General features: G+C 52.5%; 1 protein-coding gene across 1 annotated transcript; it reads left to right on the top strand.

Annotated features, from left to right (window-relative positions):
* The first annotated feature begins 1,954 nt into the window (after positions 1–1,954).
* On the top strand, positions 1,955–22,947 carry KCNG1 (potassium voltage-gated channel modifier subfamily G member 1). The gene is made up of 3 exons (XM_003419931.4): positions 1,955–2,052; positions 16,297–17,108; positions 21,840–22,947. The coding sequence occupies exons 2-3, from the start codon at positions 16,323–16,325 to the stop codon at positions 22,605–22,607; spliced, it is 1,554 nt and encodes a 517-aa protein (XP_003419979.1). The 5' UTR covers positions 1,955–2,052; positions 16,297–16,322; the 3' UTR covers positions 22,608–22,947.
* Positions 22,948–23,286: the final 339 nt, after the last annotated feature.

Genomic DNA, 23,286 nt, shown 5'->3' with positions numbered 1-23,286 from the left:
CACACCTAGTGAATCAGAAGCTCTGGGGGTGGGGCCAGACATCAGGGTTCCAACAAGCTCTGCAGGGAACTCGAATGCAAAATGAAGTTTGAAATTAATGTTCTGCCTTCTCAACCTGTGCTTGTCAGGGAGCCATAGATCTCTCTGAGATCATTAAAGCTGCTGCATACCATTGTCCTGAACCTTAATTCAGCAATGGTATTTTTTTTTTTTTATCAGAGGCTGCTCAGTGTCTGCCTGGCACTGGAACATGGGGGGAGGAAGGGGAGAACACATAGTCCCTGCCCTGGTGGAGCCTGAAGTCCTGTACCCAGGCCACAGTAAACAAAATCGGTAGAAATACCAGCTTTCAGATGGAAGAGGTGGGCAGGGGTCAGAGCTACCACATAGAGCTGTGGTTCTCAGCATGTACTTCAGGGACCACCTGGCCACCAAAGCCCACTTCACCCAGCCCTGGCCTATCTGGTGCCAACCCCTCCCCTCACTCCTCCTTCAAACCTCCCCTTTCCTGCCTCAGGGCCTTTGCTCCTCTTTCCAGCCACCTGGACACTCTCTTCTCAGGCCTTCCAAAGATGGACTCCTTGGAGCTGTTAGGGGCGTAGTTCAACGACGCCTTCGCAGAGGCCTCCCAGATCATTCTATCTAAAGGAGTCTGCACCCCTTCACCAGCTCTGTAGTCTTCCTTGCCCTCTCACAGGCAGTCTGGAACTTTCTCTGAGCGTCTCCCCCAGCAGAAGGTAACTTCTTGGGGGCAGGTCCTTCCTTGTCCGTGTAGCCACCTCCGCATCACCGGGGGGAGGGGGGGCACATTTGCTGAATGCATGAACAACTCAACGCTTATTTCTCTTCGTGAAGCCCCGGAAACAGTGGGCACCCACAGCTCTTCCCCACCCTCAGCGAGAGCCCGCAGGCGCTCACAGCAGGGTTTTCTTTGCGTCCTGCCTTGTCTGATGGCGGGACAAGGCAGCAAAGACCAAAAGGAAAGGAGTGTGTGAAGCCGGAGGCGAGGGGGACTTTGCTCCTCCACCCAATCCACGACTCTCCAGCTCCTACCAATTCCTGAGCTAAGCGGCTCCCAGCCTGCTCACCGCCAGGGAGACAAGTCCGTGGGCCGGCGGAAAGCACTCAGGCCCCCCGCCTGGTATAACCCCGCAGGGCCTGGATGCGGGTGGATCAGCCACTCGGACTCTCGGACGCGCCACTCCTGGTCCTGCAGTAAAATGCACGTGGCGCGGCAGGGACACGCGGGCCCTGTGCAGCTCCGGGCCCTAGTGGCCCCCAGGGGCCCCGGTGCGCGTGAACCTCTAGGCAAAGGCACGTGTCACGGCCGTATACCCCCTCCCCCCGAGAACTGAGGAGCTTGGCAGGTGCAGCCTGGCGACAGCAGCGCGCACAGACCACACCCCCTCCTCCCCGCCAGCACAGTGGCGCTGGGGCCCAGGGACGAGTGCACTTGGTGCTCCCGGGAAGGTGTGTGGCTTGGAGCATTTGTCCCCGGAGGTTGGCGCGCGGCAGGGGGCGTGCAGCCTCCTCGCCCCTCCCCCCCCCCGAAGTCCGCGGCGCGCAGGCCCGAAGTGGGGGCTTCGGCGCAGACCGTCTCCCTAGCAGCGCTCCCTGGCCGGCGTGCAGGCGCCCGGGTCCGCGGTACAGGGCCGGCGCTGGGTCGCCCCGACACGGGGGGTCAGCGGCTGGCGTCGCGGTTGCCACGGTCCCGGCAGCGGGCTAGGCGGGCGCCCCACTCTCCCCGCCCTGCGCTCAGACCCCTCCCTCCGTCCCGCCTCCTGCCCCGATACCTCCCTCGGCGGCCGCCGCGCGACGCTCCCGGCGCACTCGGAGCCCGGCGGGTACCGGGAGGCAGAAGCGGGCCGGGCCGAGCGCAGAGCCAAGCTGGGCCCCGGGGCCGAAGTTTGGCCGTGGCTCGGGAGGCGACGCGGGCGGCCGGGGGCTTCCAGCCCGCTCTTGCTTCCGCGCCTGGGCCCCCCTGACCGCCAGGGGCACGGTCGCCGAGGCTCGGCCAACTCCGAGGCGGGGACTCCGCGCCGAGAACTTGAGGTGGGAACTTTGCGCGCTGAGCCTCGCGGCGCCACCCAGTCGCGGACAGGTCCCCGTAACCGCAGACTCAGATTCCGGGGACCGCACGTGGCCATGGCCCGGGGGCCCCCTGCGGGGATCTCGAACCCAGCCGCGGGGGGAAGGCTGGAGCCACAGAGGACCCGGGAGCAGCCGCGGGCGGCGGCGTGGAGCGCTCTAGCCATCGCGACGATGCGGGGCCGGCTTCGGCTCATCCGGAGGGGTCTCTGGGGTGCAAACTGGGGACGTTCTCGTCCACGGTGCCCAGGGCGGGGGGGGGGGGGATGGGGGGAAGGGCGCATCCTGGCTGCGAGCGGAGGTTTCTCGCCGGGTGGGGAAGAGGGCATCGGGGTCACATCTGCCACTCACTAATTCATCTCCTCCTCAAAACGGAATGGAGCACCCTACCAGCCACTCAACGGGCGCTTATTGAGCGCCTACTGTGTGCTGAGCGCTGGAGATACAGGGACAGCTCGGTTCTCTGGAGGCGCCTGCCTGTGACGGAGAGGTGACCGGCCCTCAGCCTCAGGGGCTCCTTACCGGGAAGGGGCTAGACAGGTGGGTTGGAGTCTTTGGGTGGGGAAGCAAAAGAGAGAAGTTCATTCTTCATTAAGGGACTGGGCAAAGATGAATAAGGCACCTACTCAGCTCCCGAACCAAGTGCTCAACATTTATTATTTCATTCATTGGTTCATTCATTCAGCAGACATTCATTGAGGCGCGGTGCTGGGGCAAGGACAGTGAAGGACGCATGGGATGGGGCAGGATAGGATGGGGGCAGCTGTCACTTGTCTTAGGAGGAAGCAGGGATTGAGACGAAGCCCCTCCCTTGAGGCGGTCATCCTGGTTGGTGGCGGACTCAGCACCACACACACTGTAGCAGAAAGAAAATCACTGGACAGGTTGCAGGCTGGTCATTCTTTGGTTCCCGAAATGTATGCATTCTGGGGTGGGGGGGTGGGGACTGGTTTTTGGATCAAATCAAAAAAACCAAACCCATTGCCGGGGAGTCTATTCCAACTCATAGTGACACTATAGGACACAGTAGAACTGCTGTCCCACAGAGTTTCCAAGGAGTAGCTGGTGGATTCGAACTGCTAACCTTTAAGTTAGCATCCAAGCTCTTATCCATGCGCCACTAGGACTTTGGTTTTGGGATAGGAGAAAAAAATGTCCTTTAAGAGTGGTGATACTGAAAAAAAAAAAAAAAAACGTTGGGAAACACCGATCTGACATTACTGATGAACACAGGCTGCCAGTGATGGAGTTTATTGGTTAAGTGATCCATGCAGCAGGCATTTTCTTAAGCACTTACTATTCTTAGACACCAAAAGGGCACCAGGTCCTTTGTCAAGTGCCAAGGTCACCCAGGTGGGCAAGAAGAGGGAGACAGACCCATGGACAGCCCCGTCCCTGAAACCTGTGGTAAGTGTCATGTCAGATGTGAGGAGTGACAGGAACTGCTCTGGTTTGTGGGGGTGGGGGGCGTTACCTGCCTCTAAGGGTCTGAGTATTTTATACTCACCCCCCAATCCTTACACACACGTGCATGCGCACGTACACACAGACACACACAATTACACAATCAGAGTCACTATGAGGAATCTCACCGCCAGTTTGGTGCTCCTGGAGACCCAGGCAGGTTGGGTGGGGTGTGTGACCAGGGCAGGGCCATCTTTCTTAGGTGCATTGCTCAGATTCTTTTCGGACTGAGCTTGCCTATGTGTCCTTTGGCTTTTGGAGCTCTGCAGGGGCTGAGTGGGGAGGGAGGAGAGGTGTGTTTGTAAGACAGGCCAGCAATGGCCCCTGGCGGTTGCCTTCATCATCCTTCTTCTAGGCCAGCCCATTCCAGTGGAAAGATGTCTGTCATGGGACTCTAACCCCACAGGGAGCCATGAGTGCATTGAAACTACAGAGCCTGGTTCTTCTCCTGGGGCTTGAGAACGGAGGTTGGGGCACCCGGGAGCCTGATTTGGGGTAGATCTGAGAGTCAGGCTCAGGTTCAGCTGTACCTTTGAATTCTCTGGGTTCTGGCAAGAGGTGAGGGAGACACCCTGGGAATAGGGGAGCAGGGAGGAGATGTGTCCTGAATGGTGGGCTAGGGGACTCCAACGGGAACTAGAGAGTTCCTCTGCTGGGCTCCTGAAGGGTGTCTTGGGTGGGCTATCCTTTCTCCACATCCCCTTCCCAGGTGCGTGGTGGAGAGTCAATATTCCAGTTGCCGGCATTTAGAGGCCTGGGAGTCCACCCTTGGTTGGCTCACTAAGCCCAGAAATAGAGCCCCTAGGTGGGAAAAGGCGGCTGGAAAAGCCCCTCTGAATAGAATTAATATTGAGGGGGAGGCAAGAGAGCCGAGCTGCAAGTACTCAATCACTGCTGGCCATTTTTATTACAAAGCAGGAGCATAAGTGAATTTGCTGCAGAATAGGATCTCAATTGAGCCTGTGATCCCCGGCCCCTGTATGGTGACTTTTGCCTCATACCTCACCTCCCCAGGCAGGCAGGCAAAGTCTACCCATGCTCTCCCTCCATCCTCCTCGTCTCCCTACCACAGTATACCTAGAGACTGCAGCCTGAATGCTTACTAACACAGAAGAGCTGGGCACGTGTATAAGCAGATGTCCAGCTCCTGCTGTCCCGAGGTCCCCACTGCTTCCCCTAGTCTGCTCCTCTGCTTAAGCCTGTACTACCACCATTGGGGCTGCATGGAGGCAAACAGGAAAGGACCTCCTGGCTCCCACCCCACAACACCTCCTGGTGGAAGGCCAGTGTGCACTGGGTGTTATTTGCCAGCAGCGGAGTGGGGAGGCTCCAGAGGCTGCTGGGTCTTTTTTATACGTAGGAAACTCTGGCACTTTCTCTCATCTGGGGGGTACAAGGGGAAGAGGGAAGAGCCCAACTCCCAGCCAAAATCCCTCCCTCCACCCTGGGACTTGGGCTCCAATTTAGAGGAAACAGGGCTGAGGTCCAGCGTGGTTGGACTGTGGCAAGGGCAGCAGGTGGCTGAGACAGACAAATGTCCCCCAGAGACGTAGCATCTCACGGAGACGCAGCATGCCAGGACCTGAGCCAGGCTACTGGCTGGGTCTCTTTCGATGAACGTTTTAATCGAGGGTTCATGCAGCATGGCCCACCTCTGAGTCAGCCCAGCCAGGAGCTCTAACCCTGACAGATGACGCGGTGCTGACAGTGATGCCCAGCAGGGCCCGGAGAAGGGCAGGGAGATGGATGGGGCCCCCTTGGCAGCTGTTCAGAGTTAGACAGCAACACAGGTTGAGAACTGTGGTCAAGAGAAAAAAAAAACTAAGGCCCAGGGAGCTCAAGAAAGATGCTTTTCTTCTAGAAAGTTGCCTTGGAGGTTGTATGGGTTTCTATTGCTACACTAACAAGTGACCACAGATGTAGTGGCTTAAGCAATACACATTTCTTGTCTTACACTTCTGGAGGTCAGAGGTCTGAAACGGACCTCACCAGACTAAAACCAAGGTGATAGCAGGGCTGGAAGCTCTAGAGGAGAATACATTTCCTTAGCTTTTCAGGTTTCTAGAAGCCACCTGCATTCCTTGGCTCATGACCCTACATCACGCCAACCTCTGCTTTCGTTTTCACATCTTCTCTGACTCTGACCCTCCTGCCTCCCTCTTATAAGAACCCTGTGGTTGCATTGGGCCCACCCAGATACGGGTGGGTTAGATACTCAGGATAATTGCCTCATCTCAAGAGCCTTAACTCCACCACACCAGCAAAGTCCCATTTGCCATCTAAGGTAGTGTATTTACGGATTCTGGGGGTTAGGAAAGGAACCCTGATAGTGCAGTGGTTAAGCACACAGCTGCTAACCAAAAGATCAGCGGTTCAAACCCACCAGCAACTCCATAGGAGAAAGATATGGCAGTCTGCTTCCATAAAGATTACAGCCTTAGAAACCCTGTGGGGTAGTTCTGCTCTGTCCTACAGGGTCACTATGAGTCAGAATTAACTTGACAGCAGTGGATTTTGGGGGGATTAGGACATGGACGTTTTTGTGAGAGGGGGGCGTTATTCTGCTGACCACAGGAGTGTGTCTTGTTTGTTAGTGCATGTTACAGATGAGGAAACTGAGGCTTGACCGAGGTGAGTGGCTTGCCATCAGTCCGGTCCAGGTAAAAGGGGCAGACCTGAAGTCCAGCCCCCCAGGAGGTGTTTCCCTCCAGCTTTCCTCTAAGGAAGGGAATGTGTGGGAAGGGGAGGTGCCAAGCTTGCTGTCATGGGACGCAAAAGCCATTCTTGCAAGCACTTATGATGTGCCCAGCACAGCGCTAGGGGCTTTATGTATTTCAACAACCTAAAGGGGCGGTGCCATGATTGCCCTGGTTAACAGCTGAGGGCACTCAGGCACAGAAAGGTGAGGTCATTTGACTCAGAATGCATAGCCAGTAATTGGTGAACCAGGCAGCCTGTCCCCAGGGTCCACGCCCTTGGCCATAGCTGGCACCCAACTACACCACAGGAGGGCTGTCTGTCCAGAGGCCAAGTGGTAGCTCAGAGTTTGACAGAACCACAGCTTTGGTTGATTTCTTGCTCTGTTTTTGTGCAAATATAAAATAGGAATAAAGATGTTTCCCCCCAACCATGGCAATCGCCTGCTTCCCTCCCATCCCCCCAGACTTTGCCAAAGCTTGTCTCTAGAAAAGAGAGACTGGAGACCCAATTCCTGGCTCTATAGGTGACAAAGATCCCTCTACCCCACCCCTGTCAAGGAACCAGTGACTGGGGGGGACAGTAAAACACAGAGGTTAGAGTCTGGCTTGGAGTCCCACAGACCTAGCTTGAATCCTGGCTTCATCACGAATCATCAGTCATGAGTTTTCATGTGAATTTCAGAGAAGAATCTCAATGTTGTCATCTGTAAAATGGGTGTGTTAGAGGTAGTGCCGGCCTTGTAGGAAGGGCCTGGGCTCATGCATTTAAGGCCCCTAGCACAGCCCCTGGCAGTTAGTGAGGGCACCATCAAGGGAGGCTGTCTTTTCTCTTTGCACACCATGCTTGGCTGTCTCTGAATTCCCCCCTCCCACTCAGAAGATGACCCATTTTAGGGGATGGGCGTAGGACAGGAAGAGCAGAGTCTGGGAGAGGTCAGCAACTTGTTGAAACCCTGGAGAGAGAGACTTTAGCAGCGGGACTCTGCACGAGAGTTTATGGAACCCTTTCATGTCCTTGATGGATGTGGCCATAGGGACAGCGTTCAGATACACGGCTCAGACCTGGGCATCTTCCGTCCACTGAGTCCGCACACCAGCCCTGGGAGGTGGGCACTGTCATTCTCATTTTGTAGGGTAGGATACAGGCTCAGAGAGGGCGAGTAACTCGGAGGTGAACACAGCATGGGTTATTAGTAGGAGTGGCAGTGGTGGCCAGCCAAGCCTGACTGGTGCCTTCGTCCTATCCTGTCCCCCCTGGAATCTACCTCCTGAGGCCCCACACCTCCGCCTTCAGTGGTGAGCCGACCACAGAGCTGCCTCACGGCAGGGATGCCGTACAGAACGCCCTCCGGCTTCAGTGAGCTCTGGGTGTTGCAGAAGCAGGTGCTTTGGTTGTTTTTGTGCTCTTCATTTTTCTCCCCGTCTGGATTAAAACCTGGAGTCCTGTTACCCACACCCTTTACTTCCCAGCACTCTTTGTCACTGGCCTGTGCAAGACTCTCTGGTTTTATTCACTTTCCCCCTTCGTTCCACTCTCTGTGCTTATTCCCTCCAGCACCCCCCCCCCACCCATGTTGTTGATGTAGGTCCTTAAACGTGCTTGAGTCCTTGTAAGATATGGAATGTGTGTGTGTTATATAAATAGCATAGTGCTGTAAACTTCTGTTTCTTTTGCCACTCAGCATCCCGTTTTTAAGATCTGACTATGTTGCTAAATGTACGTCTAGTTCATTGCTTTAGTTCTGCATAGGATTGCGCAGTCTGCATCTACCCTGAGGTGCTTGTCCAGTCCCCCTGGGAGGACAGCAGAGGCTGCAGCACCCTAGTGCGCCAGATACACATTCTTGCACGTTTGTTCTCTAATGAGAACTGGCTTCCCAGAAGCCACCCTGAGTCCGGAATTTGAGTGCAGATCATTTGCTACCGACGATGTCTGCCTCAAGCCTGGGTCTGGGAAATACACCCAAGATTGGGGTTGCTGGATCACAGGACAGAAGTATCCCTCGGTACCACCAATGGCTTTCCCAGGAGGCTGTACCAGGCTACACCTGTCCAGAATTGGGTTTTGGGTTTAGACAATGCTGGGTTCCAATCCTGGTGAATCAGATCAAGAAAGGAGTCGCCCTTGCTGAGGCAGACTCCCCTCATAGCTAATGATATTAACAGCAGGCATCTGTTGAGGGTTCACTGTGTGTCAGGCATTGGACCAAGCATGTCACTTGCCTTATCTGCTTTAATCCTCACAAAAACTCAAGGAGGTAGAAGCTATTCATATCCCCATTTTACAGATGGGGAAACTGAGTCTCAGAGATAAGGAGTGACTTGCCCAAAGTCACAGAGCAACTGGCCATGAACTCAGGTCTCCCGATTTCAGGGCCACTGGGTTCTTTTGCCTCCTCAGCTTGGGATAGACAGCAAGTTGCCCCCCATCCTGGAGTAGGACCAGCTTTTTCTCAAATCCCCTCTATTTGTGTCCCATGGCCACTGTAACAAGTGACCACAACTGAGTGGCTTCAAACACCACACATTTATTGTCTTACAGTTCTAGAGGTCAGAAGTCTGAAATGGGTCCCAAACAGACAAAAAACCCATTGCCATGGAGTTGATTCTGACTCAGCAAACCCTATAGGACAGAGTAGAACTGCCCCATAGGATTTCCAAGGCTGTAGTCTTTTCGGAAGCAGGCTGCCACATCTTTCTCCTACAGAAAGCATCTGGTGTGTTTGAACCGCCAACTTTTTGGTTAGCAGCTGAGCATTTAACCACTACGCCACCAGGGCTCCTTGAAATGGTCCCACTGAGCTAAAATCAAGGTGTCAGCACGGCTGGTTCCCTCTGGAGGCTCTAGGAAAGAGTCAGCTTCCATGCCTTTTCCAACTTCTAGAGGCTGCCTATATCCCTTAGCTCATGGCTCCTTCCTCCATCTTCAAAGCCAGTAGTGTAGCATCTTCAAATCTTTCTTTCTGACCTCTCCTTCCATCATATTGCCTTCTCTGACATGACCCTCTTGCTTTTCTAAGGATCTTGTGATTATATTGGGCCCACCTGGATAACCCAGGATAGTCTCAGCTCAAAATTCTTTTTCTTTTCCAATAATTTTTGTTGTGCTTTAAGTGAAAGTTTACAAATTAAGTCAGTCTCACACAAAAACTTATATACACCTTGCTACACACTCCCAATTACTCTCCCTCTAATGATGCAGCCCGCTTCCTCCTTCCACTCCCTTTTCGTATCCATTTCGCCAGCTTCTAACCCCCTCCACCCTCTCATCTCCCCTCCAGCCAGGAGATGCCAACATAGTCTCAAGTGTCCACCTGATCCAAGAAGCTCACTCCTCACCATCGTCCCTCTCCAACCCATTGTCCAGTCCAATCCATGTCTGAAAAGTTGGCTTCGGGAATGGTTCCTGTCCTGGGGCAACAGAAGGTCTGGAGGCCATGACCACTGGGGTCCTTCTAGTCTCAGTCAGATCATTAAGTCTGGTCTTATGAGAACTTGGGATCTGCATCCCACTGGTCTTCTGCTCCCTCAGGGGTTCTCTGTTGTGTTCCCTGTCAGGGCAGTCATCGGTTGTAGCCGGGCACCATCTAGTTCTTCTGGTCTCAGGATGATGTAGTCTTCATGTGGCCCTCTCTGTCTCTTGGGCTCATAATTACATTGTGTCCTTGGTGTTCTTCATTCTCCTTTGATCCAGGTGGGTTGAGACCAATTGATGCATCTTAGATGGCCGCTTGCTAGCATTTAAGACCCCAGACACCACTCTTCAAAGTGAAATGCAGAATGTTTTCTTAATAGATTTTATTATGCCAATTGACTTAGATGTCCCTTGAAACCATGGTCCCCAAACCCCTGCCCCTGCTATGCTGGCCTTCAAAGCATTCATTGTGCTGACCTCCCCTGTATTGTGTGTTGTCTTTCCCTTCACCTAAAGTAGTTCTTATCTACTATGTAATTAGTGAGTACCCCTCTCCCACCCTCCCTCCCCCTCTCAAAACCACAAAAGAGCGTTTTCTTCTCAGTTTAAACTATTTCTCAAGTTCTTATGATAGTGGTCTTATACAATATTTGTCCTTTTGCAACTGACTGATTTCACTCAGCATAATGCCTTCCAGGTTCCTCCATGTTATGAAATGTTTCACAGATTCATCACTATTCTTTATCGATGCATAGTATTCCATTGTGTGAATATATCATAATTTATTTATCCATTCATCCGATGATGGGCACCTTGGTTGCTTCCATGTTTTTGCTATTGTAACCAGTGCTGCAGTAAACATGGGTGTGCATATATCTGTTTGTGTAAAGACTCTTGTTTCTCTAGGATATATTCCAAGGAGTGGGATTGCTGGATCTTATGGTAATTCTATTTCTAGCTTTTTAAGGAAGCACCAAATCGATTTCCAAAGTGGTTGTACCATTTGACATTCCCACCAGCAGTGTATAAGTGTTCCAGTCTCTCCACAGCCTCTCCAACATTTATTATTTTGTGTTTTTTGGATTAATGCCAGCCTTGTTGGAGTGAGATGGAATCTCATTGTAGTTTTGATCTGCATTTCTCTAATGGCTAATGATCGTTATCTGCTCAAAATTCTTAACCACACCTGCAAACTCCCTTTTATCATGTAACGTATTCACAGGCTCCAGGGATTAAGACATGGCCATCTTGATGGTGGGGGGAAACATTGTTCTACCTACCCTCAACCACCCCCAGTGATGCTTACCTGCCCTAACCAGTCAGGCCTGATCTGGGGTGCATCTTCTGCCAGGAAGTGGGTGCTGGATGCTGGGTACAGGCATAGCCCCTGCCCCTGGACTTCACCCTATCTGTGTGCCTTCCTGAGGTTTCCACATGGCTAACCTGGCCCTCCTGACCCTCTCCAGCCCAGCCAGGTCAGAGCTACCCCGCTGTGCCCCCTTCCACATGCTAATGAGGTCAGCTTTGGTGGCCTGACACCATCTGTTATGACTTGAATTGTGTCCCCCAAAAAAGGTGTGTTGAAGCTTCAGTACTTGTGATTGTGACCTTATCTGGAAATAGGGTCTTTGAAGATGTTATTAGTTAACATGAGGTCGTACCGGAGTAGGGTGGGCCCTAATCCATTATAACTGGTGTCCTTATAAAAGAGAAGAGACACAGAAACAGAGATCCAGGAGGAAGACGGCGCTGGGACTATGGAGGCAGGGATTGGAGTGATGAACCCATAAGCCATGGAATGCCAAGGATTGCCAGGAACCAGTAGAAGGTGGAAGACAAGGAAGGACTCTTCCCTAGAGCCAGCAGAGAAGGCATGCCCTACCGATGCCATGAATTCAGACTCCTTGCCTCCAGAAACTGAGACAATAAATGCCTTTTGTTTTAAGCCACCCAGTTTGTGGTACTTTGTTGCAGCAACCTAGGAAACGAACAAGCCATCCGTGCAAGACACGCTTTTTCTTGCTCTGCCTCCTTGATGTTGCCCACATTCTCTCCCGTTCTCCATCATCCCACAGCCAGGAAATGCTTCTGCTCTCTCAGCACTTGTCATAGCGCCACCTGTCGGCCACCTCGGAATATGGCATCACCAATGGCTCCTTGATCCTGTCTTTTCCCTTAGCAAACGCCCTGTCTCTCAGCAAGTCCTGTTGGCTCTTCCTTCAGACTACACCCCAAACCCATCCAATTCTCTGTGTCGCCTGCACCTCCAGCCAGGGGCAGGCCTCAGTTTGACTCTTTCCAGAAAGACTGCAGCAGTGTTCAGCCTGGTGTCCCACAGTAACCACCCGTGGCCTTCCTGTCCCATGAAGAATAAAATCCCAGCTCCTTATCAGGCTGCTGGGCCCGGTCCAGCCTGGCACCACTGACCTCCCCACCTTCCACCACCTTCTTCTCACTTCCTCTGCTGCGGCCACATTGGCTTCTGGCTTCTCTGTGGCCTTTCCCATCCAAGCCCATTCTGGCACAGGGAGCATCCTCCTGCTCTTCCCTTTCCCTGAGATACCCTTCCCACATCATCACAGGCTGGCTGCTTCCCGTCCATGAGGCTCAGGCCCCAACGCCACCTCCTCTGAGAGGCCCTCCCTGACCACTCCTTCTAGTGTCACCCCACCCCACCCTCATCATTCTCCATCCCTTGCCCTGTTCTGTCTCCCTCGCCAGACTCACCACAGCCTGAAATTATCTGTATACTTATTTAATGACTGTCCCCCCTGTCTTAGTCATCTAGTGCTGCTGTAACAGAAATACCACAAGTGGATGGCTTCAACAAACAGTTTATTCTCTTACAGTCTAGTAGGCTACAAGTTGAAATTCAGGGCATCAGCCCCAGCAGAAGGCTTTCTCTCTCCGTTGGCTCTGGAGGAAGGTTGGTGTCATCAATCTAGCCCTGGTCAAGGAGCTTCTCGGCACAGGGACCCCAGATCCAAAGGGCATGCATGCTATTTTTCTGGCTCTTGTTTCTTGGTGGTATGAGGTCCCCATCTCTCTCTGCTCGCTTCTCTCTTTTATATCTCGAAAGAGATTGGGTCAAGACACAACCCAATCTTGTAGATGATTGAGTCCTGCCTCATTAACATAACTGCCACTAATCCCATCTCGTTAACATCATAGAGCTAGGATTTAGAACACTTTGGAAAATCATATCAGATGACAAGATGGAAGACAATCACAACAGTGTGAATCATGGACTAGCTAAGTTGACAGATATTTTGTGAGGACAAGGTCAATCCATGACACCCCCCTAGAACGTCAGCTCCATGAGGACAGAGGCTGGGTCTGTCTTGTTCTCTGCTGTACCCACACACCATGCACAGAGTCTGACACATGGTAAGTGTTCAAAAAATAACCAAACCAGTTGCTTACTGTCAAGTTGATTCTGACTCATGGCTACTCCATGTGTGTGAGAGCAGAACTGTGCTTCATAGGGTTTTCAGTGGCTGATTTTTTGGGGAAGTAGCTCACGAGGCCTTTCTTCTGAGGCACCTCTGGGTGAACTAGAACTTCCAACCTTTCATTTAGCAGCCAAGCACGTTAACCATTTGAACCTAAGGGTTCAGTAACTCTGGAATGAATGAGTGAAAGTTCCCTCAGGACTTCTCATCCCTCACCACCTCAGCCTCTTTCTCAAACAGGGTCCTCTTTTCCTCAGAGGGAAAATTATTAAAATCCACCGCACTTTCAGAACTGATGAAGCTAGTACCATGGGGAAATTTTAAAAGACCAAATCTTTTGTAAGGGTGGTTGAAAAAGTTAGCATTATTTTTCAGAAGCACGGACTTTGAGACCCATTTGACTTAAAAATCTCACACTAGAGCAAATCCCAGCAGCCTCTGGCCCTCCAAAGGGAACTGGGGCTCTGAGAGGGTGGTCCCCACAGCATCCATTGTCAATGTCAGAGCCACCTGAACGTGGCGTGCTTTTCCCCTCCCTCCTGTATTGAGCGATCTGCTGAGACAGAACAACTTCCCACACAGGTTACTGAGACCTTAACTCACCACAGGGACGGGTGACAGAAAGAACCGAGGAATTGTTGATTGGGGAAGCTTTCTGCTGGAGGGAAAGCGGGAAGGCTTGAAAGGAGAAATTCTGTGAGAGAGGAGAGGAAAACAGCTGTGGGGATTTCACCAGAGCCCCACGGGGCGTGCGGGAAGACAGCAGTGTTCGTTTGCCTCTATCACCGTCCTTGCCAAACAGAATGTCGTTTTTCTCTTGTCTTTGGAGGCAGAGATAAACCATCAGAGCTGAAAAGCGTTATCACTAATGTGAAGTGCCTGAAAGGGATTCTCCTCACACCTCCGAGGGATCCTGGCAGGCTTTGCCTAAGGAGCTAGGTTCCAATTTTATGTGAAGTTAAAAACACCCTCAACACTCTAAAATCAAATCATTTTTATTTCAAACGCAGGTGTGCCCTAGTTTTTCAGAACTCCATCTATGCAACTGTAGATTTCCCTCAAAGAGCAACGAGTGGAGAAAAAAAAGGTGATTTTTTTTTTAAGAATTCCTGTTAGGAGCCCGTTTCAAAAGTGAAACCCCTCCCCTGCGCTCCCTGCTTTTAAAACATTGTTTCTCATCCATTCCTGTGTACATGTGTGTGTGCGCGTGACTGTGTGTGTGCACACGTTTGCACGTGTGTGTGTTCCCCGAATATGTCCATAGCAGGTTGACACTCAGCTATTGGAAATGGGTCTCCATTTGGAGTTCTGATGAACTTTGCCGGTAGCGCTGGCTTCCTTTGGGGATTGGGCTGGTGCCAGGTACACTGATAAAAAGGCAACATATTAAACTCTTGTTACTTTTCTATGTATGACCTTAACTTCTGAAGAGCATAAGCCTGGTGTGGCAAACTCAAATGCCTACGAGGGCCAGGAAGGAAACATCCCTGGGTTGAAGGAGAGTGGATGTTAGGAAGGCAATAGGGAGTGGTGAAGACTGTGGTAGATTGGAGCATGCATACCCTTCCTACAGGGGGCAGCCATTTCTCACCTGGAATTTGGTCCAAGTGTAGCCAGGCTTCAGCATGATTTTTTACATGAAATTTCTCAATTTCAAAGTCTTCTCCAAGCCAACAAGAATATTTGTGAACCAAATTCAGTGCATGAGCTATGTGTGAACAGGGAGACCCATTCTAGTACACAAACCCTTAGCCTTGGGGGTTGGGAAGGAAGGAGTCCGTGCAGGCTGATGTGGTGACCTCCGTTTCTCAGCGGTGCCTTCTTCATCTTGGCCTCACCAGTAGGAAACTGGCTTATTCAACAAGCATTTCTCTGAGCTTTTACAGTGCTAGGCATCAGAGATGAGTGTCACACAGACCTTCCCCTCAGGGAGCAAGCAGTCTGATGAAGGAGCCAGGCTTGCAGAGGAATGATTCTAAAACCGTCTGTTAAGTGCAGTGAGGACAAATGCACTGGGTATTAAGCAAGGGGGCACTGGATTTAGCCAGAAGCCTCAAGAAGGTTTTCCTGGAGGAATGAGTGTGCCCGTCTGGCTCACCCCTGTATCCTGAAGATCGTGTTTGCTGATACACAAGCAAACATGGCCCTATTCTGATAATTGTGTATTTCTTTGTACGTTGCCTTTTACTTATTACAAGTGATATACTGGTTTTCCGTTTAAGGACATACAAAGTGTCATGTTAGATAAATACTAATAGTAATAATAAACCAGTTTCTGTGAGTCATCTCTGACTCATGGCGACCACATGTGTGTCAGAGCAGAACTGTGCTCCATAGATTTTTCAGTGGCTGATTTTTTCGAAGATCACCAGGCCTTTTTTCTGAAGCACCAATAGATAACAATTATTGAGTACTTACTTTATGCCATACTCTTATGTGCATAATTCATTACATGTTCTTATGTACATAATTCATTGAATCCCCTCAATAATCCTACAAAGTAGGTCGATGTTATAGATGAGGAATTGAAACATATCAAGGTTGAGTAATTTGCCCAGGCCGTGTGGCTCCAGAGTTGACCCTTATAACCACTACCCCAGGGGTTCTCCACCTTGGCACTATTTATATTAAAAAAAGGTGTTGGATAATTCTGTTATGGGGGCCATCCTGCCCATTTGAGGATGTTTAGCGGCATCTCTGGCCTCCACCCAATCAAGACAACCAAACTGTCTCAGACATTGCCAACTATCCCCTGGGGGAACAAAATTGCCCCCATTGAAGACCACTGCACTATACTAAACTGCCTGTCCAAGTTAAATTTTAAAAAGTTGCATTAATTTAAAATAACAAATAAATAATAGTATAGGCGTAGCATGGACAGTCCCTGAGGATGTCAGCTCCAGGGAAGGGGGCCATGCTGGTTCTGTGCACTGCTGAGTCCCCAGCACTTAGCCCAATGCCAGGCTCACAGTGGCACTTAGGAAATTCTTGTCACATAAATGAGGAGGATATGGCCAAATTGCAAAGGTGGCCCGGGGACCCTGAGGGTCAGGAGATGCTGGGTTGTAGCATCCTATTCTCACTGCTAAGTGAATATGTACCGAGTCAGTGTTGTCGGTGAGGCAGAGCTTCAGCCGAGACTCAGAAATCACAGACGGCCTCTCCCCTTCTCCCCCAGGCCTGAGAGGGATGTGAAAGCCCAAAATGACCCTCCTCCCGGGAGACAACTCTGACTACGACTACAGCGCCCTGAGCTGCACCTCCGACGCCTCCTTCAACCCAGCCTTCTTCCAGCACAGCCAGTCCCTCAAGGGCGTGTTCTACCGCAGGGCCCAGCGGCTGCGGCCCCAGGACCAGCCCCGCCAGAGCTGCCAGCCCGAGGACCGCCGGAGCCAAATCATCATCAACGTGGGCGGCATCAAGTACTCGCTGCCCTGGACCACGCTGGACGAGTTCCCGCTGACGCGGCTGGGCCAGCTCAAGGCCTGCACCAACTTTGACGACATCCTCAACGTGTGCGATGACTACGACGTGACCTGCAACGAATTCTTCTTCGACCGCAACCCGGGCGCCTTCGGCACCATCCTGACCTTCCTGCGGGCGGGCAAGCTGCGGCTGCTGCGCGAGATGTGCGCCCTGTCCTTCCAGGAGGAGCTTCTCTACTGGGGCATCGCCGACGACCACCTGGACGGCTGCTGCAAGCGCCGCTACCTGCAGAAGATCGAGGAGTTCGCCGAGATGGCGGAACGGGAGGACGATGACGACGAGGACAACGACGCGCTGGACAGCGAGGGCCCCGGCAGCGACGGCCCGGCCGATGGCGAAGGCCGCCTAGGCCACTGCATGCGCAGACTGCGCGACATGGTGGAGCGGCCGCACTCGGGGCTGCCCGGCAAGGTGTTCGCCTGCCTCTCCGTGCTCTTTGTCACCGTCACCGCTGTCAACCTGTCCGTCAGCACCTTGCCCAGCCTGAGGGAGGAGGAGGAGCAGGTAAGAGCCCACAGCCCATGGGGTAGTTGGGATGGGTCCCTGAGGACAGGACAGTCTTCGGGACCACTCCTCTCCCAGGGGTCCACATCTGTCACACAGGCCCAATGTCACATCCTCCAAAGAGTCCTATTTGACTGTGCTGGCCAGATAGCATCCCCAGCCCCCCGGCATCATGCTACATGGCAGAGTGTTTACATGTGGGATGTCTGCCTCCCCTTTAAAATGGGACCTCCAGGGGACAGTGGCCATGCCTGTCCTGGTCTCTGCTATGTCCCCAGTGCCTGGATGGTGTCTGGCACAGACAAAGCATCCAGCGGCAAAGTCAAACCTTATTCACAGTAGTTATGTTCTCTAAAGTCCCCCGAATGAGTGAATACTAAGCCTGTCCCTTCACCTCAGCTGACCACGTGCATGTCCACAGATGACCACAAAAAAAGCCCCTCCGGCAGCTTTAGTGAGTGTAGGAGTTCCCGAATATAGACTCTGACTAATGAGGATCGACTGCACGTGTTGAGTGAACGAATGAATCAGTGGATGATGCAATTTGTGATGTGTGTGGTCTGAAGTTACGTAGGTTATGTTTATCATCCAAAGTTGATTTCACTGACAGGAGTCCTGTCTCAGCCTTCCTCATTCTTTCACATAAAAATATCCCAGAAAGATTTTCCTGGCCCTGAATATAACTTTTATTGACGTATGTGTGTGTGTGCGTGTGTCCTCAAATGGTGAGCATTTCTTTGTGTTCGACAAGACAATCAAGTAAAGTATTTAATCAGCGCCTGAGACAGGGAGTGTGCTCACCTATGGGCTACTCTCTACTCGGCAGGTCTCGGGAGCTGGGAGCTGGGCTGCACGCTTACTTGCATCTTCCTGGTCAGTCCTTCAGCAGTCCTGGGAGGCAGCTGTTCACACCCACTTGACAGATGCAGACACTGAGGCTGAGCGGCTTGCACAAAGCCACGTGGCCCACAGCCCAGGCCTGACTGAGTCCAAAGTCTGTGTCCTTATATGGGGAAGTATGGCTTCTGCGTGGTGGCCTGGTGACCTAGAACAGCCCTGCAGAGCGGTGTGCTTGACCCACACAGTGTTTCCTAAAAATTTGACCTGGTTGCCAATGTTTAAAAGTAAGGTGCTTTTCATATAAAAATTCAAACCCCCAACTTCTCTTAAAAATGATAAGTTCAGACCCCTTGGGCCCACAGTCCCACCCAGCAGCTCTCAGTAGGAGCTGAGTTGACATGCAAGTACTCCCCAGCTCAGCTTCCTTATTTATGAGACCTGTAAGCCTTTGAGTTGGTGGCCCCTTCCTTACACATAAGGAGCCCTGGTGGGTGACACAGTGGTTAAGCACTTGGTAGTTCAAACCTACCAGCTGCTCCATGGGAGATAAATGTGGCAGTCTGCTTCTGTAAAGATTACAGCCTTGGAAACCCTATGGGGCGGTTCTGCTGTCCTATAGGGTTGCTATGAGTCAGAATCGACTCGACAGCAACGGGTTTGGGGCCCTTACACATGGGGGCTTCTGGGAGCAAGTTTCAAGAAAGACCAGAAGCTCTCAGGCAGGCATAGGCATTGCAGAAATAGGCATAAATGTAAATATCACGCTGGGCAGTATTTATTGAGCTCTTACTGTGTACTGTGCTGTGCTAAGTGCTTCACGTGCATTCTCTGATTTAACTTTGGAAATACCGTCTGGGGACATCTCCACGTATGTATATTATGGAGAAACCTTGGTGGTGTAGTGGTTAAGTGCTATGGCTGCTAACCAAGAGGTTGGCAGTTCGAATCCACCAGGCGCTCCTTGGAAACTCTATGGGGCGTTCTTCTCTGTCCTGTAGGGTCGCTATGAGTCAAAATCGACTCAATGGCAACAGGTTTGGCTTTTTTTAATTATTATTATTATGGAGAAAGTAGCATAGCTGTTCTATTATAACCCATGTACGGTTTCTAATACTTTCTTATACATTGAATTTTTAAAACCTGGTATCAAAAAAAAAAAAACACAGCCAGTAAAATTAATGTTTAACAAGCACAAGGGGTAATGATTGAGAGGGTGGGCTGAAGCCAGACTGCTTGAATTCAAATCCCGTTTCATCCACCCTGGCTCTGTAACCGTGGCCAAGTTACTTAACCTCTCTGTGCTTCCATTCCCTCACCTGTCCAATGAGATGATCGACAGGCCCACCTTAAAGTTTTCAGGGAACAAATGCACATCAAGTGACTTGAACAGTGCCTGGCACATAACAAGTGTGCAAAAAGGGCTCACAGCCAAAAAGGTTTTACTGCTTACCATTCGAGACCTGTCTGGAAGTATCTGTGCTTTGAATAGCTTCAGTGTAGCTCTGACATCTGCAATCCTGGTTTTATCAGGAACCTACCAATAAAGCCACTGTTTTAACTTTGGATACTTGCTGGGTTTTTTTTTGTTAGTAACACCTGGCATTTTTCACGAGTCAGTGCAAATGCTGTTCTTTAGCTTCATTTTGGTGGCAAGTGGGATTCACTGTTTCATTCACTCCATCTGTACTCATTTGAGTCCCTACTGTATGCAGGCACCACAGGAGAAATAAGATGACCAGGACAACTCTTCCAATCGCAAGGAGCTTCAAGTCTGGGGGTGGGGTGGAGGTGGGGTAGTGACATGCATACCCCAGTGACCGTAAGCATGAGGTGCAAGATGAGAGGGGCTCTGTGTGAGAGGCCCACCAACAATGCTGGGGGTACTTGGAGGAGTATAATCCAGGAAGGCTTCCCAGAGGAGGTGGCTTCCTGCCCTAGCAGTCTGTGACCTTAAAAATCACACCAAAGATTAACTCTTATCTCCACTTCTAACCTCTTCCTGGGGAGAGACCTATTGGAACAGGACTCTTAGAACCCAGCTGTGCCCAAGAACCTACAAGCTGCCCCCAGGCTAAACCCATTCATCCCTTTGACAGTCACCAGGGACTGTCCAGCCATCCAGGGATATTCCAGAGCAGAGACAAGCTGGCAGCCCACATGCCCAGTCCAGCACACAGAGACCCATGGAGCGCTATCTCTGTATTGAATTAGTCACCAGCGTTTAACAACCAGGAACGTTCCTGTAAAACTCCAGACTTCCAGCTTCTCTTGAAAATTCGGTGAGGCAGCCCTGAGCCTGAATTCTTGTGGGGCAGCAGTCAGGCAGCACCAGACAGGATGGGCACAGGCTGCTGTCCCCACCTGGCCCACTCCCATTTCCTTTGCCTGCCTGGCCCCTCTAGCTTTTGAGTTTGCAACTCCTGCCTAAACTCCAGTCCCACTCTCCTTTGCTCCTTCCCGGAACAAATGTGAGCTGAGCACCAGTTGTGTGTCAGGCCTGTTGTGGGTGCCAGGGTCACAGCAGTGAACAAGCCACACAAACTGAAAGGGCGGAGGTGGGCAGGTGGAGACAGACAATACGCATGGCAAATAAGTAACTAATAAAGCTTATTAAAAGGTAGTGAGTGCCAGGAAGGGGAATCAGGGTGCAGAGAAAGGGCAGAGGAGGCGTTTTTCAAACTGGAGGTTCAGAAAGCCTCAGTGGGGTAAAGTTTGAAGCCAAGGCTTGTGGAAAGTGAGAGGGAGTGATGTGGGGGGTTTGGGGGTCAGCAGTCTCCTGGAGGGGCCAAAACTCAAGGCCAGGCTGGGTGCCCTGGCATGTAGGGGAGCAGGGGGGAGGCCTGGGAGACCGGAGCTGGGGAGCTTGGGGGAGTGGGGGAAGGAGGTTGGAAAGGGAGTAGACGGGTGGAGTAGTGGGTGGAGAGTGGATGGTCCGACTGAGGGAAGAACCAGAGAGCCCAGGCAAGAGAGGATGGGGTGGGGCCGGGGGGGGTGCCAAACTAAAAATCCAAACCCATTGCTGTCCAGTCGATTCCGACTCATAGTGACCCCATAGGACAGAGTAGAACCGCCCCATATTTTCCAAGGAGCAGCTGGTAGATTCAAACTGCTGACCTTTTGGTTAGCAGCTGTAGCTCGCCTGTAGCTCTTAACCATTGCACCACCAGGGCTCCAGGGTGGGGGCAGTGGATTTATTTTGAAGGAGGAGCCAACAATTTCCTGAGATTGTAGGTGTGGTGTGAGAGAGAGGCCTTCAGGATGAGACCAGAGCTCTTGTCCTGAGTAACTGGAAGGGTGGAATTGCCAATAGTTAAGAAGGGGAAGCCCCTGGGTGGTGCGTATGGTTAACACACTCGGCTGCTAGGCGAAAGGTTGGAGGTTCGAATCCACCTGAGGCACCTCAGAAGAAAGGCCTGGCGATCTACTTCAGAAAGATCACAGCCACTGAAAACCCTATGGAACACAGTTCCACTCTGACACACAAGGGGTCTCCAGGAGCGGGAATTGACTTCACCGCAACTGGTTTTTTAAAGACAGGGAAAGCCACAGGTGGGGCAGTCGGGAGCCCAGTTTTAGACAGGATGAGTTTGAGACACCACCAAACCTGGGGGGCATGGCAAGGATACAGCTGGAGTCTGGGGTCAGGAGATCAGGGGCAAGGGTCTGGTCTGGAGAGAGGTCAGGAGTGGTCAGTGTGGTAATGGCACTTGGAGCCCCAGGCCTGGGCACGGTCATCCAGGGAGTGGGCATAACCAGAGAGGACGGGCCATGGACAGGAGAGGTGCCTGGGTCACCCTTCACCCAGGGACCCCAGCACCTGCTCCCGCATGCTCCTTCACTGGTGGGACCTCTGGCCGGGGACGCTGCCCGTGACCTCTCCCTCTTCCCCAGGGCCAGTGCTCCCAGATGTGCCACAACGTGTTTATTGTGGAGTCGGTGTGCGTGGGCTGGTTCTCCCTCGAGTTCCTCCTGCGGCTCGTCCAGGCGCCCAGCAAGTTCGCCTTCCTGCGCAGCCCGCTGACGCTCATCGACATGGTGGCCATCCTGCCCTACTACGTCACCCTGCTGGTGGATGGCGCCGCCGCGGGCCGCCGCAAGCCCGGCGCGGGCAACAGCTACCTGGACAAGGTGGGGCTGGTGCTGCGCGTGCTGCGGGCGCTGCGCATTCTGTACGTGATGCGCCTGGCCCGCCACTCGCTGGGCCTGCAGACGCTGGGGCTCACGGCCCGCCGCTGTACCCGCGAGTTCGGCCTGCTGCTGCTCTTCCTGTGCGTGGCCATCGCCCTCTTCGCCCCCCTGCTCTATGTCATCGAGAACGAGATGGCCGAGAGCCCCGAATTCACTAGCATCCCTGCCTGCTACTGGTGGGCGGTCATCACCATGACCACCGTGGGCTACGGAGACATGGTCCCCAGGAGCACCCCCGGCCAGGTGGTGGCGCTGAGCAGCATTCTCAGCGGTATCCTCCTCATGGCCTTCCCGGTGACCTCCATCTTCCACACCTTCTCCCGCTCCTACCTGGAGCTCAAGCAGGAGCAGGAGAGGCTGATGTTCCGGAGGGCCCAGTTCCTCATCAAAACCAAGTCGCAGCTCAGCAACATGTCCCAGGACAGTGACATCTTGTTTGGGAGTGCCTCCACGGACACCAGAGACAAATGAACCCGGGGGGCCGCCGGCGCCGCCGTCAGGACATCCCCTGCCCCTGCGTGGCTTGAAGCTGTTGCCACCCACAAACCTGCAAAGGGACACGCCGCTTCCGAGGCCGGCGCTGGAACGGCTCTGACCGACCGGCCCGGGAGGGCCGTCCGGTTGGCAGAGGGGGCCCTGCGGCTCCTCGGCCGGAAGCGGGGCGTGACCCGCACGCAGCCGCCCCGTCCAGCCCCCAAGTTGGTTTCTCTCGGCGAGGAGACGGCTGCTTGTTCTTTCCACCGTGTAAATAACATGCCCAGCAAAAACGTGCTTTGTGGAGCTTCCTGGAGAAAAAATACAAACAACAGCAACAACGTGCCTGTCTGTGTGTGGCTCATATCTTAAAAGAGGGAACTGTTTCCCAGTCCCTTGGCGGTGCAAGCGTTAATGCACTTTGCGGCTAACTGAGAAGTTGGAGGTTGGAGCCCACCCAGAGACACCTCGGAAGAAAGTCCTGGCAAGCTACTTCCAAAAAACCAGCCACTGAAAAACCTGTGGAGCACAGTTCTACTCTGGCACACATGGGGTCGCCAGGAGCTGGGACCTACTCCATGGCAACTGGTTTTTTGTTTGTTTATCTGTTTGTTTTCCAGCAAAGCCAGCCACAGTGGGTCCCGTAAGTAAACGGGCCAGTTTCCACGGGCTGCTC

Source organism: Loxodonta africana, chromosome 24 (genome assembly GCF_030014295.1).
Source record: "Loxodonta africana isolate mLoxAfr1 chromosome 24, mLoxAfr1.hap2, whole genome shotgun sequence".
NCBI classification, from domain to species: Eukaryota; Metazoa; Chordata; class Mammalia; order Proboscidea; family Elephantidae; genus Loxodonta; species Loxodonta africana.
Note: the sequence above shows the minus strand (reverse complement) of the source record. Positions and strands in the feature narration are given on the sequence as shown.